This window comes from Asterias amurensis, chromosome 9, assembly GCF_032118995.1.
Source record: "Asterias amurensis chromosome 9, ASM3211899v1".
Taxonomy (NCBI): Eukaryota; Metazoa; Echinodermata; class Asteroidea; order Forcipulatida; family Asteriidae; genus Asterias; species Asterias amurensis.
In genome coordinates, this window is record NC_092656.1 from 17,171,795 (window position 1) to 17,187,839 (window position 16,045).

General features: G+C 37.1%; 1 protein-coding gene across 6 annotated transcripts in view; it reads right to left on the reverse strand.

Moving 5' to 3' along the window:
- Positions 1-824: 824 nt before the first annotated feature.
- LOC139941883 (leucine-rich repeat-containing protein 49-like) overlaps positions 825-16,045 on the reverse strand; it is a 40,627-nt gene continuing 25,406 nt past the window's right edge. For 2 of the 6 annotated variants that reach the window (XM_071938529.1, XM_071938526.1), the window contains 14 exons: positions 15,735-15,968; positions 12,641-12,664; positions 10,391-10,496; positions 9,235-9,438; positions 8,332-8,542; positions 8,126-8,187; positions 7,457-7,604; positions 6,752-6,835; positions 6,217-6,371; positions 4,634-4,768; positions 3,758-3,959; positions 2,540-2,725; positions 1,823-2,074; positions 825-1,201 (listed from right to left, as the gene is read on the reverse strand). In XM_071938529.1, coding sequence (XP_071794630.1) covers positions 998-1,201; positions 1,823-2,074; positions 2,540-2,725; positions 3,758-3,959; positions 4,634-4,768; positions 6,217-6,371; positions 6,752-6,835; positions 7,457-7,604; positions 8,126-8,187; positions 8,332-8,542; positions 9,235-9,438; positions 10,391-10,496; positions 12,641-12,664; positions 15,735-15,968 — 2,207 coding nt within the window. In that variant the 3' untranslated portion in view covers positions 825-997. Of the gene's footprint in view, positions 1,202-1,822; positions 2,075-2,539; positions 2,726-3,757; positions 3,960-4,633; positions 4,769-6,216; positions 6,372-6,751; positions 6,836-7,456; positions 7,605-8,125; positions 8,188-8,331; positions 8,543-9,234; positions 9,439-10,390; positions 10,497-12,640; positions 12,665-14,711; positions 14,787-15,734; positions 15,969-16,045 lie in introns of all 6 variants that reach the window. The other 4 variants (XM_071938528.1, XM_071938524.1, XM_071938525.1 and 1 more) reach the window with 3 other exon arrangements.

Consider the following 16,045-nt stretch of genomic DNA (forward strand, 5'->3'; position numbering starts at 1 on the left):
TATGTCACGTTACAAACTCTCTTATTTTTGCCCAGGGAAATGTCAGAGGATTATGTTGAATGATTATTTGCTTTTAGCCTGCAGAGAAACGCACACCATTGACAGAACCTTTAATCCAAAACAGAAACAAAGTGTTGTCATTAACTGAAATAATCGAATAATAGTAATACAAAGCATTTATATGGCACTATACAAAGAACAGAGCGCATAACAAGGGGAGGGGGAAGAAAGTGATTAAAAAAAACATCTAATAATAATCACACAATGGAACTCTTTGAAATATAACTTGTTTGTTCAGGAAACTTTTATTCCTTCCAAAAGTGATTTATTACAATACTGCTTACTGACAAACTTGGATGAAGAACATTTGTACTGATAGCATTCCATCAACACCCTGACTTAAAAAAACTCAATTGCACAAACTTGACATTTACAAATCTACATATATGTACAGTTTCCTTTGAAAAATTGAAATATTTCATTTGTCAGCAAAGAATGTCAACTGTTGCAATAATGGTACAACTTCTTACTCTGCCAAATCAACTGATTGGATTTGACTAAATGAACACTATATAAATAATAATGATATAACCCAAAGCTAGTTCTTTCTTTTTATGTTAAACAATAGAGTGTTGTTTTATCATGGACTGAAAGATTGTGATTATTAACTCTTGATGAAATCAAAGTACATGGAAGTGTATATCTTCAGTGTATTTCCATAAATGCAACCTTTGAAACCCTGCGAACCTTTGAAACTTTTGCAACCTTGTCTTCTAGTGCCTAAACATAAGATACATTCTGGTATGTGTGTGCATGGAGTACTGTTGAGGTCTGGTATGTGTGTGCATGGAGTACTGTCTTCTAGTGCCTAAACTTAAGATACATTCTGGTATGTGTGTGCATGGAGTACTGTTGATGAGGTGTACCAATTATCAGCATAAGTTTTGACATACTTCCACTCTCCCAAACATTCAACAACTGATAAACTCTTCATCTATCATTTCCTCTTCTGGAAGTCTCGTAGTTCAGTGCATCTATACTCTTCTAGGTTCCACATCTTGTGCACTGCACTATGAATCATTTCCACAAACATTTGAGGCCAGATTTTCTCCAGTGCATTTTGTTTTTTGTTTATGTCGATAGCCTCTGATGTTAATTCCTTGATGTAGGTACGGGCAAATACTGCTCTTGATACTCGCTCCTAGGTTAAAGATAGAAAGAAAAACAAATTATAATGTGAACAGACTTGTGATCAAAAATAACGATGCATAATGACGTATAATTTTTTGAAACAACATATTAAAATGTCAGTCTATGATGACACCTGGGCCCACGTTCATAGCGCTGCTTAGCAGTCGATTTTGTGCTTACTGTGCAGTTTCATTTCATAGCGCTGCTTACCGTAAGCACACGAAAAGGCATACTAACCTTCCGGTGCTTACCGCATAAAAATAAATGACGTAACAATACAAATACATGGTGAACACACAATAATGGCGGCCTAATTTTTCTGCTAATCTGTGAAATACGCTTGCACCTTAGCAAATTTGTCTGCTACCTTAAGCACAAAAGTTTGCTGACTGTTAAGCAGCGCTATGAGATTGGGCCTTGATGATGACTTCACCGTGATGTCACAACACAATGTAGGTCTTTGGTTACTCCAAGTTATATTCCCATTGCAAAGAAGCTTGTAAAGATATGTAGTTTGATTATCTTTGTACTGATTTCTACAAGTGACTTGAGACTAAGATTCTGACTCAACCAAAGTGACTCAAGACTCAGAATGGCACTGGTAAGAAACAACTCTATCAGCTATACCAACCCGCAGTAAACCCTCCAGCACTTGTTCACTGTAATACTGCAAGCCAGCCCTGCCCACATTCTCAGATGATGTCTTCTGATCTGCATTCAACTGCTTCTTGGCTTTGAGCTCAAGCTCTGAGAGTGCTTGGGTGTTGCGCCTACAGTGGTCCCCTAGGAGCCCAAGTAGGCGTGAGGGAGGTAACTGTGAGGTGGTGATGTGGGATATGGGTGCAAAGAGGTTCTCAGCATGCTTACGATCTAACTCAGATACCTGTCAGGAACAAGGTATTCAAATTACAAATGGCATTGTTTCTTCCGAAAAAAACCCAAACACATTGATACAATATCATTGAAAACAAAAATGTGAACAGTCATGTTAGCTATCAACATTCAGCATCACCCCAAAACGAAAACATATCAATCAGAACAACTTCTCAGGATACAACACGACATAAGTATACTGAATGGTAAAATAAATCTTACTTCTATGATAACTAAATGTTTGAACTGGGTTTGAGAATTTGTCATACAATATAATTTGTAGAAAACTATATTCAATTTAATTCAATTCAATCATTGTTTTTGTCTATTAAAAAGATAAAAACCGAAAATTTACATGTCAAAATATTGACAATAAGCTCCAAAACAGAACACTAAAAAATACAGAAATAATAATAAAACTTGGTCATAACCAATGTTGTGTAAAACGAAGAAGTTCTGATTCAAGCCTGATTACCTGTTTGTTATTAATTTGCTTGATGGAGAGATGTGAGAGTCTGAAGAGAAGGTATGGTTTCCAGAGAGAGAACATTGTGAGTGGGTTACCCTCATCGGTTAGGCTGATACTTTCTAGACGGCGTAGTGATGTCAAGGCGTTTAATTGTTGTAGACTGTTCAGGTTACACTCACCAATCAAGATCGTCTGATAAGGAAATATAAGACTATTACATGTATTCTTTAACTAAGCCCTTTTCTAAACCACGGCTTTGGCTCCAGATTTGGCTCAGGCTAGCTTAGCCCCTCGGTTGTGTTGACAATTGCGCATGCTTTGCGTACATGCTCAGGGTTTCAGACGAGAAAACTGAGCCCAAAGCCGATTCCAAAGCTGAAGCCAAGGGTTCGAAAAGGGCCCTTAGTGTATAATCAAACTGCACAACAATTGATGATGTTCGTTACTAGTGACTAAATGTCTATGGGTGCATTCAGACACAATACTAAAATCAATTATAAGTAGGTTTAACTCATTTCAAACAACATGGGGTTTAACTCTGTGCGTCTAAAATGCAAAGAAGCAAAAGACAGACCAGCCAAAGGGTTTGACCCACTGACCAGTCAAGTTGTGATTAGTTATACACTGATCAACAGACCCATAAAATTAATGTATCAAAGGCAGAGAAAGCGAAACAGAGTTCTGACCATTCTTGTCTTGCTCGCCTACTGTTCTATCTGTTTTTCGCAAAATATCTCTGATACGATCATCTATTTATTGTAGCAAATCTGTTATTGACATTATGCAGTGCATGTAGCTAATTGTTTCAGCCATGTTGGTTAGTTCTGCTGCAAAAGTCCAAACAATGATCAATGAACCGATAGTAGAATGGTGAAGTGACTAAAGCATTAAATAAATGAGGTGCCAACTTGGCAAGTTTTACAGAGTTTGGATAAACCATCTGGACTTTGAAAACACCCATGATGATCTACAATGCAAGGTAATTGATGCTCACTCTGCTACAATTTAATAAGTCCCACTGATTCCATTATTGGCAGCTCTGTTTTTTTAACACTCTAAATACTACATCCAGCCCTGGCATGTCTGGCATTGAACAGTATGTCAGGTCACGTTCTTGTTTTACCGGTCGATCCAAACCAATGCTACCGACTCCAGCTATTCATAAGGTACATGTGATTTCCCAGGCAAAAAGATCCATTCAATGATTATATATCTTGTACTCACAGAAACATTTGGGAATCGTATCCTGATCTTGTGTAGATGTTTCGCAACCTCTTCAAAGTCAATAAACTTGAATGAGACTGTGGTGACAGAGCCTGCAGCTTGAACACCCCAGTTCTTATCCAGAGCTTCCATTGAACCTGCACCATAAAGATTCAACGTGTCGCCCTCTAGCTCAGCTAAATGGCAGGCCTCAGAAGAGATGCTGATTGTGACCAAGAAAAATAAGACTGTCATTAGTGTGATCACTTCACGTGAAGCAATATCGGTATCAGTAAAATAAAATAAAAATTGCACTTTCTCTTTGTAACAGAACTGCACACTTAATAATACTATTGGGTTGTTCGTTCTGCAGAAATGGGCTGAGCATAACACATTTTGCTTCATTTAATTCACATAATGCATTATAATGAACATTTATTTTAATGAGCGTCATTATCTTGAACATCAAGCATGGACATTTGTTCTCATCAACTTTGGTGTCTTATGTATCAGTCGATTTCCAATAGTTTTAATCTTTCTTTCTACATGCCTAGGTTTTTGAGTTGCTTTTGTTTTTGTTTAGTAATCCTCATATATATTCCTTTAGTGACATGCAAAGAACTGTCCTTTGTCTTTATTAGTTAATGTATCTGTTATCATTGTGTAGCCTGTTCAAAGAATCCAGCATTTGATGTCCAAAGTTGTTTTCTACAACATAATAGGCACACATCTGAATGAGTGGCACATGCCTATAAGCTACATGTAGCTTTCAATGGGTCCATCTATATCTACAGTATAATCTATTGTATTACATTTGGTTTATTTGTGAGCACTATATAAACCAATCAACTGAACTGACTGCTGAGCTATACATTTTAATGTGTACATGTAACTTACTTTGCGAGTAGGTCAGGAGTAGGTGCTTTACTGGATTTTCTGGACTCTGAGTGCATTGATGTACGAGAGGAGGCTCTACTCTTATCATCTAGTAAGTCTATAGACTGGCTCCGGTCAGTGTCCATGTCACCAGACCTGTCCAATTACAACGTTTAGATATCTGAATAACTACCTTTTAGTCTTTAAGTGAAACATGACCTCAAGGGAATTAATCAGTCCATGTTCTACATTATTAATTTTAACTCAATTAGTTTTGAATGTTGTATCAATGGGATTCATGACATGCTTGGCTTCACAGGAAATCAGACAACTTCAGGTATGTCATATAACATAAGTGCTAAATAACCAAGGAGTAAATTAGACAAAGTATTTTTTCTCATCAAAGATATTTCCACAATGTACTGAATTATATATGGGATTAAACAGAACCATTTCAATGAGTGTACATTCTTATTGAAAGTGTCTTTGGTTTTGGTCCCAGAATCAATTTAAATCCCATGACCTGTGCATGATTTTTGTTTCTATGGATTCATCTCACTTTGGCTATTGGATTAAGGACAAAGGCCAAAATCTCTGGCTTCATGGCTAAAACCTCAGGAAAAGGTTACTTAGGGAAAGTTTCACTTTTGACTTTTTCCACTAACTTTTTTTCTTTCAGCTGACCAGCTAATGACTGAATTATTTCTGACTTGCACTTATCTACCTTTCAATTAATTTATCAACCAACTTTATAGAGCTTGTTTAACAGGAAGTAAAACACAAACAAATCCTTTACAAAAATACTGAGAACAATTAAAATGAAACAGCATGGTAGTTGGGCCAGTGAACTTTCTTCTAAAGCAAATGCTGTCTCATTTTTAACAACACTGTCTGCTTAAAGGATTCGGGTACTTTTTCAAAATGTCCACAGATTTACATTAAACTTACAGGGTTTGAAGATAATGATAGTGGAAAGCTTCCCTTCAAATATTACTAACTGAGGTTGTGTAGTTTTTTGAGAAATGAGTAAAACAAGTCACAAAATAATTTTAATCTCAGAAAGACGAAAATTATTTTAGCATGTAAAATCCCATTAACCAGTTAGGATACATGTAGTATACCCTAACCATAGCATAACTGGTTTATACGTTTTTACATGCTAAAACTGAGACGAAAATTATTTGTTTTACTCATTTCTCAAAAACTACAGCACCTCAGTAAGTAAAATTTTAAGGTGAGCTTTCTACTATCATAAACTTTAAACTGTGTAAGTTTAATGTAAATCTGTGGACATTGTGTTTTGTGTTAGAAAAGGTACATAAACCCTTTAAGCAAAAGAGATGCTCAACATTGTTTTTTCCATTTTGTTATCAACACTTTCAATAAATTGCGTAATATTAATAGTGTTTTGAAGCTAACATTTTGCTAAGCACAAAAATATGCTTCTTATGCCTGTATTGTGTCCTTACTTATTAATGATTAGCAAATCTGTTCATCAAGCACTGTAACAACATTCTGAAACTGGACTATGAATATGGTTGTGATCCAACCAAGCATTGTAACAGAGAATTGGTATTTGAGACTTGAGTGTGTGTTTTACTAACCCTGGTCTGCTGTACATGTTGTCTGGTGTTGAGGCCTCTCTCTCTCTAGTCATACTATAAGATCCTGGTTGCAGATGAATGGTCTTAGCCATAGCTGTACTCTTAGTTACCTCCCATTGCCTTGCAGCATTGTTAATAGCTAGACGCCTCTTCTCCTGGAAACACAATCAGAATTAACATGGGTACTTGTTCAATAAAGATAGCCTTTTCTGCTGAGAAAACAATTGTCAGAATTGCTATAAAACCATGGTACCTGGTGTAAGAGGGTCAGATGGTCTCAGTCGTCGATTTTCACCAAAATCTTCCTAACTTAGGATTAATCTTAGGACTTAGGATAAGTTCAGTTCCATATCCATCGACCTTAGGACACACATTGAACCTATCCTATGTTAGGACGGGTTACTCGTCCTGACTCGAGAAAAGATTAATCCTAGCGTTTGGTGACACAGGCTACATGTTACATGTCCTTTATCTGCAAATCTGTCACTATGTAAATTGATTTGGTTTTTTTTACAATAATTATTCACTGTCATACCTTCAGAACCACCAGCTTACTAGTTTCTTTCTTTTTGTCTTCTTCTTTCTTGACAGCAGTCGTAGTAACTCTTCTCTCATCTTCCTAAAGAAAATATACATAAAAAACACAAGTGTTTTTCACATTTATATTGTTTCATTCTTTCTTTTCTTTTCATGGAAAACTCACTTCAGCGATATGATTTAATTTTATTTCAACTGCAAACCTTTCGAATGGAAGCCGATAACAGCTCGATCAACTTTGTACAAAAAACAACATGATTAACATGGGCACACTGGTGAAACATGTGGCTGCTTATTATTGTGAATATGGCATGCAGGAAAGTTGGAATGTTGCTCAGGATGCTTTACGTGATTAATATGCACCGTCAAAACACACTTTCCAGAGTCACTATAAAATCCAAGATGGCTGCTTTTCCCTGCCCTATGAATAAATGTTTAATTTATAAACCCATCCCTAAAGCAGATTTTACGTGTTCGCTTCTTGCGAGCACCCCACCCGAATGTACTGGTTCTTATATTTTGGCTTTAATGGAAATTTATTGGCCAAATTGTGAAGTCATTTTTGGCTGAAAAAGTTTTAACTCCCAAAGTATTGCGCGAATTGGGCATGTCTCCACAAGGAAAAGTTGCTCGGGATGCTTAACTTGATCAATCTGCACTGTCAAAACCACGGTGGGGGTTAATAAATCCATCTTTTCTTTACCGTTATTCTCTTCATATCTAACTGCCTGATCTGTTTGACATTTCTGAGAATGATGGACTTGTAGTTGATATCTTGAGACAACGGGTTTCCATCAAGCGAGACTTCAGACAGTGATGGTGCATCCGCAATACAGCAAATATCTTCATAACTGAATAGAAATATAATGGTTGACTTTATCACAAGACAAATAATAGCATGAGGTATCATGTTAAGAACTTCACTTTTACTATGCATGCATTGCTTTGAATTTAGTTTTAGCTTACACAAAAATTATTCTCAATTGCAATTGTCCACTTTTATCTAAAAGCATTTTTAAAGAGTAAAATCAAAAGAGATATAATAGAGGACCGGGGTTGAATTTCACAGAGTTTGGACTAGTCTTTTCTCGAGTTACATGTAGGACAAGTTACTAGGACTAACTTAGGCTTAGCCTTAAGTTTTTAATATCTCCTAGGACTAGTCCTAAGTTCTTTTTGAAATTGACCCCAGAGAGTACAACAAAATTTGAAAATCACACCACAGTGAAAGTATTTTTTTTACCCATCCAAAATACACATGATAGAGGCATCTACACAAGATCTCAGGTTACAGAACATGAACTGGCTCAGTACCAAGAACCAAAAATAGTAATTCTTATTCTATATAAAGTAAAAAAGTGACTGGACTAACCTTGTGATACAGTTGAAGCTCAAGAACAGTCTCTGTAAACTTGGAAGATAATCCACATCGGACTGAAACAAAATGACACCAATGTGAATAGCAAATACAGATAAAATTTATCAGGCAAATGAATAAAAGTAAATATTATTTGTCTGCCACTTCGTCACCCTAAAAATGAATGTAATTTGAAAAGTCCAACTACTTTCTTGACTCACCACAGTGATAATTTTGTTGCGTCTAAGATTGAGTTCTGCCAATGCTTCCATCCCAGCCATGTTGTTGACATGAGTGATGTTGTTACCAGCAAGATTCAGAACACGAAGCTCCTCAAGGTGGCCAAGATTCTCCACTTTCTCTATCTGGTTGCCATGGAGATCTAACACATCTAGTTTGGTCATTGCGTTCAGGTTCTCTATTTTCTTGATTCTGTTGTTTAATTACAAAGCCTTGACAAATTAAAATTGTTTTATATGAAAGATAAATCTACTGCAAAAACATAATGTAAAACAGATACAAGTAATTTACTCAAACTCTAAAACAATTAATCGACAGTGGAACTACTCTTAAAATGTTGTATGGGCTATATACATGTAGCCATAACTTCCCTCCCTCAGAGGGGCCAAATTACAGGTTTGTTTTACTGCGGCATTCAACATTGAATTTCTGTGTGCAGCAGATTAATTGCTAATGGTAAAACAGCGCCATGAAGTGGGCCTAGATCTAGCCACAGTGACATGAGTCACCTCACACATCGTACTTGGTGTTTGTATTCAGCCAATTACTGATTAGACTGCCCCAAAGTCTTCATCCGCAAGAATAAACAAAAGGCACTGATTTATAGGCCCAATGATTCCAGTGAATAAACTTGTAGTGACATAAGTTTTAATTTTCTGTGTTATGATTGGTCTGCTCAGAAGTACATTGTTTGTCAGCTACATTTATACCAGTAACTGTACTTTTGATCGTATGATTTAAGAGCACCCCGAATGATTTCAGAGCACCCCAGTGTGATTTCAGAGCACCCAGTGTGAATTCAGAGCACCCCGAATGATTTCAGAGCACCCAGTGTGATTTCAGAGCACCCAGTGTGAGTACCTACGTGTTCATGTAATGCCTACCTGTTCTTTCCCAACATGAGTACCCTAAGTGATTTCAAGGCACCTAGTCCTGTGATTTCCTCTAGATGGTTGTCATAAAGGTCCAGGAAGATGAGCCTCCTTAGGCTTGTCAGGTGCTCTATTTTCCGGATACTGTTATGCTGAAAGTTTAATAACCTTAGATGGTCTTCTCCTTCTAGGATAGGGCAAATGGTCAGCCTCCTCCTGTAAAGTAAAAGAATTTGCCTGGTCTCTGAAAATTGTCTTTAAAATACAACTCCAGGTGTGGCGTGTCAAGGCCTAGCAGTCAAGAGCACCGGACTCAAGCTCTGGTGTTTCTGATCAGCAGAGCTTGTGTTAAAGTCCCGATCGTGACACTGTGTGTCCTTAAGCAAAACACTTCAACTTGATTTGCTTGGCTCTTCGGATAGAACATAATGCTGTTGGTCCTGTGTGCTGTGTAATGCACAAAAAAGAAAAAAGTGCACTTATCAAGAAGGGAAGGGGTTCACTTCAGTGTTTCTGGTTTGATTGGCTGCAAATGCGCCAAAGCACCTTGTGAACCATTACGTGGTGCTATGTAAAAAGGAATAGGCCTCATACTTCAAATGTAGTTCCACATACCTACAAAAAATACTGAGCATCACTGAGTGACGGAATTCGGCGCTACATAAGAAGCCACTATTATTATTACAAAATTTGAAAAGAGTTTAAAGGCAATGGACACTATTGGTAATTACTCAAAATAATTATTAGCATAAAACCTTACTTGGTGTCGAGTAATGGGGAGAGGTTGATTGTGAGAAACAGCTCCCTCTGAAGTGCCATAGTTTTGGAGAAAGCAGTAATTTTCCACGAATTTGATTTTGAGACCTCAGATTTAGAACTTGACGTCTCAAAATCAACCATCTAAACGCACACAACTTCCCGTGACAAGGGTGTTTTTTTCTTTCATTATTATCGCGCAACTTCAGTGACCGATTGAGCTCAAATTTTCACAGGTTAGTTATTTTATGCGTATGTTGAGATACACCAACTGTGAAGGCTAGTCTTTGACAATTACCAATAGTGTCCACTGCCTTTGAGTGACATGAGTGAAAAGAAACTTAAGATCTAGACGAGCTTAGATTGGCAGAATTAAATCAAACTACAGTTAAAATATTTAGGGTAATAATACCTGTCGAGATTGAGTCTGTCTGGGTTAGCTGCTCTTTCTTCTGGTGATCTGTATATGATAGGTATACCTGGAATGGATGGACTCTCAGCTATCGTCACCTTATCACCTGCAATCACAGAGTAAGTGTTTCAATTAATGGATGCTTTTATATTGATTTGGGAATCATACATCTATCTAAATCATCTCAGTTTACCAAATAACCTTGAAGCAACAAATCTGTGAAAATGACACGGTCATTATGACAAGGATATCTGAAATTAGGATGTTTAGGATAAGGTTCAAAGTTTAAGGTTCAAGATGTTGGTAACCCTTGGAGTTATAGACTCCAAGGAGGCTCTGGATCACAGTATTTTCAGCACTATAGAAGTAGATCAAAGAGAAGCCTTAGTTAGCCTCAGTGGGTAGAAGTTTGCCTCAGTGATTATGACGTAACAATTACAGGCATGATATTTGACCCTTGGAAACAAATAGGAAGATGTTATGGGTGAAGGCCTGACATTCATGTACGAAAGGTAAAGGCTGTTATGAAAGAATCTGGACTTACACACTGGAAATCAGATTAAAGTTTAAAATATATCTTGGCTGAATTAGGAAGTGCATATTGTTCCATAAATTGGAACTTCTTATCAATAATTTGTCATGTTATCTTCAAACCTAACCATAGAGGACTTTCACAAAATACATAAAGGAAGATAGTGGTAGCACCATAACAAGTTATGGATGAACTTTCACATCAACAACTTCATTGGATGCAATGAAGAGGACAAGCCAAGTACATGCAATAAAGTTACATGTGAATGAATTCAAATAACAAAGGATGGAGTAGGTAATTTAAAGCCATTGGAACCTTTCGGTTCAGAAAAAAAAAAAAGGTCACAAATTTACAAATAACTTACAGGGTTTACAGAAGGCAATGGTGAAAGACTTCTCTTGGAATTATATTCCATGAAATGCTTTACTTTTTGAGAAAACAGCAAAACAATATAAATTCTCGTTAACGAGAATTACGGATTTATTTTAAACACATGTCATGACACGGCGAAACGCGCGGAAACAAGGGTGGGTTTTTCCGTTGTTTTCTCCCGACTCCGATGACCGATTGAGCCTAAATCTTCACAGGTTTGTTATTTGATATAGAAGTTGTGGTACACAAAGTGTGGGCCTTGGACAACACTGTTTACCGAAAGGGTCCAATGGCTTTAAGAGCATCTTTAAAATCCCTAAGTTTTTCCAAAATCAAATGTTAAATATCTTGCCGAAAATGGATCACAGTGTAAATGCATGCGAATACCGGACACTTAGGCACCTTGCAAACTCGGCACATGCAACCACGGCACCTCGCAACCTCGCAAACTCGGCACCTTGCAAACTCGGCACCTACTCTGCACCAAGAAAGTCGGCACCATACAAACTCGGCACTGACCTTTTTTTGACCGACAAACTCGGCACCAAGCAATATCACTAGAAGATTCAATATTAGTAAACGCTGTTAATGGCAAAATCACTCGTTATGGTAGCTGATTACACTGCTTCCAAACTTCCGAGAAAATTGGGGTGAAGTTTGTTTTCCACCGTGTCTTCATGGTTCTGCAATGAGTTTTTAAAACGCTGTTTTTTTAATAGACTAGACCTAGCGGGCCTAGGCTGAAATGCGTCCATGTCGGTGAAAAAAGTGCATGCCATTTAAACAAAACAAAAATTTGGACTTTGGAAAATGTTAATTAGCGTTTTATTTGGGGTTTTACTGGCTTGTTGCATATAACAGAGCGTGATTTGCCGAAAGGCGCCGGCTATGATGGAGACTTAGATTTTCGTTTCCTGACGGCTCGGCGACAGTTCGGTACGCGTGCACTGACTTCAGTGTTAACTAACGTCGCCCTATTTTCTGGTAATTTTGGTTACGAAAATAATTATATTCTAATAGTAATTTTATAACTAGCAACTTCAACAGGATCAAGCTTTTTATGGCAATGTGGGACCACTGAACTTTTACATCAAATACTGAGGCCAACCACGCAGTATGAAAATCGAACATTTTCAACTGCGGGTGCCGAGTTTGTATCTGTGCATGTGCCGAGTTTGTATGTGCCGAGTTTGTATGTGCCGAGTTTGCAAGGTGCCGAGTTTGCAGGTGCCGAGTTTGCAGGTGCCGAGTTTACAAGGTGAGGAAGTGACCGGTACCATGCATGCGCCTGCAAATTTCAAGTTATTATCAGGAAAAAGTAAATAAAAACAGTATGATGTACTCACAGGTAAAGATTGTAATGTTAGCAGCTAGTCGAGGAAACAATGAAGAAAAAGTAGAAACAGTAATAAGGAAAGAAGAAGAACAGTTAAGGCACTTAATAGACTCCTTAAATAATTGTAAAAGACTAGTTTTCTCATATGGTGTATCCCACAACATATGCATAAAATACAAAATCTGTGGAAATTTTGACTCAATTGGTCAGCAAAGTTGCAAGAGAATAATGAAAGTAAAATCAAAATATTGCTGCACAAATTTGTGTGTAATCATATGCCTAAAAAGGCTTCAGGCCTGATGAAGCCTTTTCATTTGAGTGAGAAATCAAGCGTCTGAAAGCACACAACTTCGTGTGACCATGGTGAGACAAGGGTGCTTTTTCTTTCATTATTATCTCGCAACTTCGACGACCGATTGAGCTCAAATTTTTACAGGTTTGTAGTTTAAGGCATATGTTGAGATACACCAACTGTGAAGACTATTGACAATTACCAATAGTGTCCAGTGTCTTTAAACGTGTTTTTTTATTTTTACAATAATCATTTCATTCACACGTAGTACTCAAGACAACTTTTTGTCAAACTTTTTTTTTAAAAAGCAAGTTGCAACTTAAGGCATATTTCTTCTTTCAGTAAAAGCAGGTCAAATGTAGATGTAGAAATTGTAGTTTGTATTTATTCTATGGCCTGTCTATACATGTAAGGGCTATATGTTGAAATGAAATTGACAGAATGAGTTAATTTTGTGTGGTAGCTATCACAGTCTGGATAGTCAGTAATTGTATACAATCATATTTATTATTGTAAAGTGGGGGTCTTTCATATACATTGTAACTACACTTTGTTACATGTTTCTTACAGCTGCATCTGATGTCACTTTGCATTGTTCTAAAAGCACTGGGGACACAATCGGGATAAATGTGAGGATACATCTGTTACAAAAGACAGCGCTCTTGGGAACAGCAAAACTAACTGTCTTATTATTGCAGGAGCAGTAGCAGTAGGGGAAAAGTTAGGAGTGAAGGCATCACAATCAAAACAAGAAAACAGGAGGGTCAAAATAAAAGACATGTGAAAATGGCCTCAGTAGAATAGCAAATGAGTAAAGGCTTAATGAAAGGTTCATACTTAATGAATGCAATCATGACTTGTGTGCAAGGTCAAAGGTAACGGGGCGAGTGTATAGAGGAGACTAAGCAAAGGGTTAAAAGGATTGAAGAAAAATGAAAAGGTACATTGAATGATCACATAGTTAGGCAATTTAATCAGATTAGGTTATTTGACACCCATCAGCGTCAGTTTAAAAGGATGAATTGAGAGGGGTACATGTACTACAACAGGAAGGTTTCCAGATTGATGTGGATAAGGTAAAGAGACAGGTAAAGAAATTGCCAAATTGGAAAGCCCCGGGTCCGAACCATGTGCATGGGTACTGGTTGAAGAACTTCCGTAGTTTGCATCAGTGAATGGCCCTACAACTGCAGGATTGTCTAGTAAAGGGTATTGCCAAAACTAGTCTTTATGGAAAAATGTACAGACGGCAAGGATAGAGAAAGCAAACTTCTCTCCTATGTGCAGGATGTGTAACAATGCGGAGGAGACGATCTTTCATATTGTCAGCGAGTGCAGTAAGATGGCCTAAAATGTGAGGATAGATCTGATAAAAACCCTTGGGACTAAGGGCTACGGGACTTAGCCCGACTCGACAAGTTACAGGCACAAAGGAACAATTTTATATTTCTTTTGCAAGCTGTGAAAAGATGAAATAATAAAATAAATAAATTTTTAAAAATTACATAAATAAAATCAAATAAATATAATATTTGATACTAGATGTTGACTCCCTATTAAGTGAGAGTTGTGCAGCAAATGTTAAATACATTCTTTAAAACAATTAAATCCACAAATGTTAAGTGCAAAATTTCAGAAATCTCTCTTGTGCAGACAAATATCAAAAGTGCACATTACACACAGTTGGTGGTGTTTAAAACTATAAGTGTGACTTTGAAGCAGGTAGTTGTGCAAGTTTATAAATCCAGAGTAGAGCAGAAACTGCAGAAAGCATGATTGATTAGAATACCTGGTGGTGTTTTAGCACTAACAGAGTCTTTACTCTCACTACTGAGTCCAACTTTAACAGATGACATATCTAGCACTTGGTGCATTAACAGTGAGCAGAAAGCAAAATAAAAAGAACAGGTATACATCATGCAAACTATAACAATCCAGCAAGTGCCAGGGTTGTAAAATGATTAACTACAAATGATAAATATGTAATGCATGGAATGCTCTTGACGTTAAGACAGTTTGGAAAACAACAAGGAAATGTATAAAATGCCTTTAACTGTGCTGTACTAAAAAGGTACAATATTAACCATGAACAAATCCGAAGACAAACAAAAACTTGTAAATTAAATAAATAAATAAACCACAGGTTGAAAGAACTGAAAAACTCTATGAAAAGCTTGCATACATTAAAACTTTGTTGTGCGTGCGTTGGGCAACCATGCATGGATAAGATGTGTTATAAGTGTCTGTATTATTATTATTATTATTATTACCACTGCCATTTTTGAGTGCCGTTGGAATTAGTTTATCTTTTTTTTCTTCATGAAAATAGAATCAGCTGTTGCAATCAGCTTTTTTTTAAACACATAATGGAGGTCAAAAACTAAAGAATGGTTTCCAGTACTAACTAGCTCAAAGAAATAGCTTTTGAAAAGTTTTAAAAAATCCACACAAGGTGGTATTAAGCCACATACACAAGGAATGTTAATAGTCCAACATACCTTGCAGGAAAATACTGAATGTTAAAGCGCTTTGAGCGTCACTGAGTGACGAATATGAGCGCTGTAATAAGAAGCATGACTATTGTTATTACTTATTTGTCTGAAAACTGCGATAATGCCAAAAATATATATATATACGTATATAATGAATAGGGTAGATGGCCTTAGCTTTCGATCCAATCCGGACCTTCTATATATGTATATATATATTTTGCCAATAAAAATGTGTAAGTTTCCCAATGTTTGTGTAATGAAATCTGAATTTGCATTCATTGAAGGAACGAGTGAGGCTTAACTGATACATGTATGTATACCTGGGATATGCATAGGTCCCTTAGGCTGTCTAGATTGCACAGCTCCTGCACTGTGAACCTGTCGAGGTGATTGCTGGATGTATGGGTTATTACTACAATCCTCTCTCTGTCCCTTTAAGTATTGGGATGACACATTCTCTGGTTGGGCAAGGTCTGTCAGCTGGGTTGCATAGGCTGTGGCTGGGTGATGGACTTGGCGATGTTTAGGTGCATTACGGTGATCAGTAACTCCTGCTGGTTCAACAAAATAGATATCAAATCATTTGTATACCACTATGTGTCACATTTACACATGGGGCACAGTGCACGCC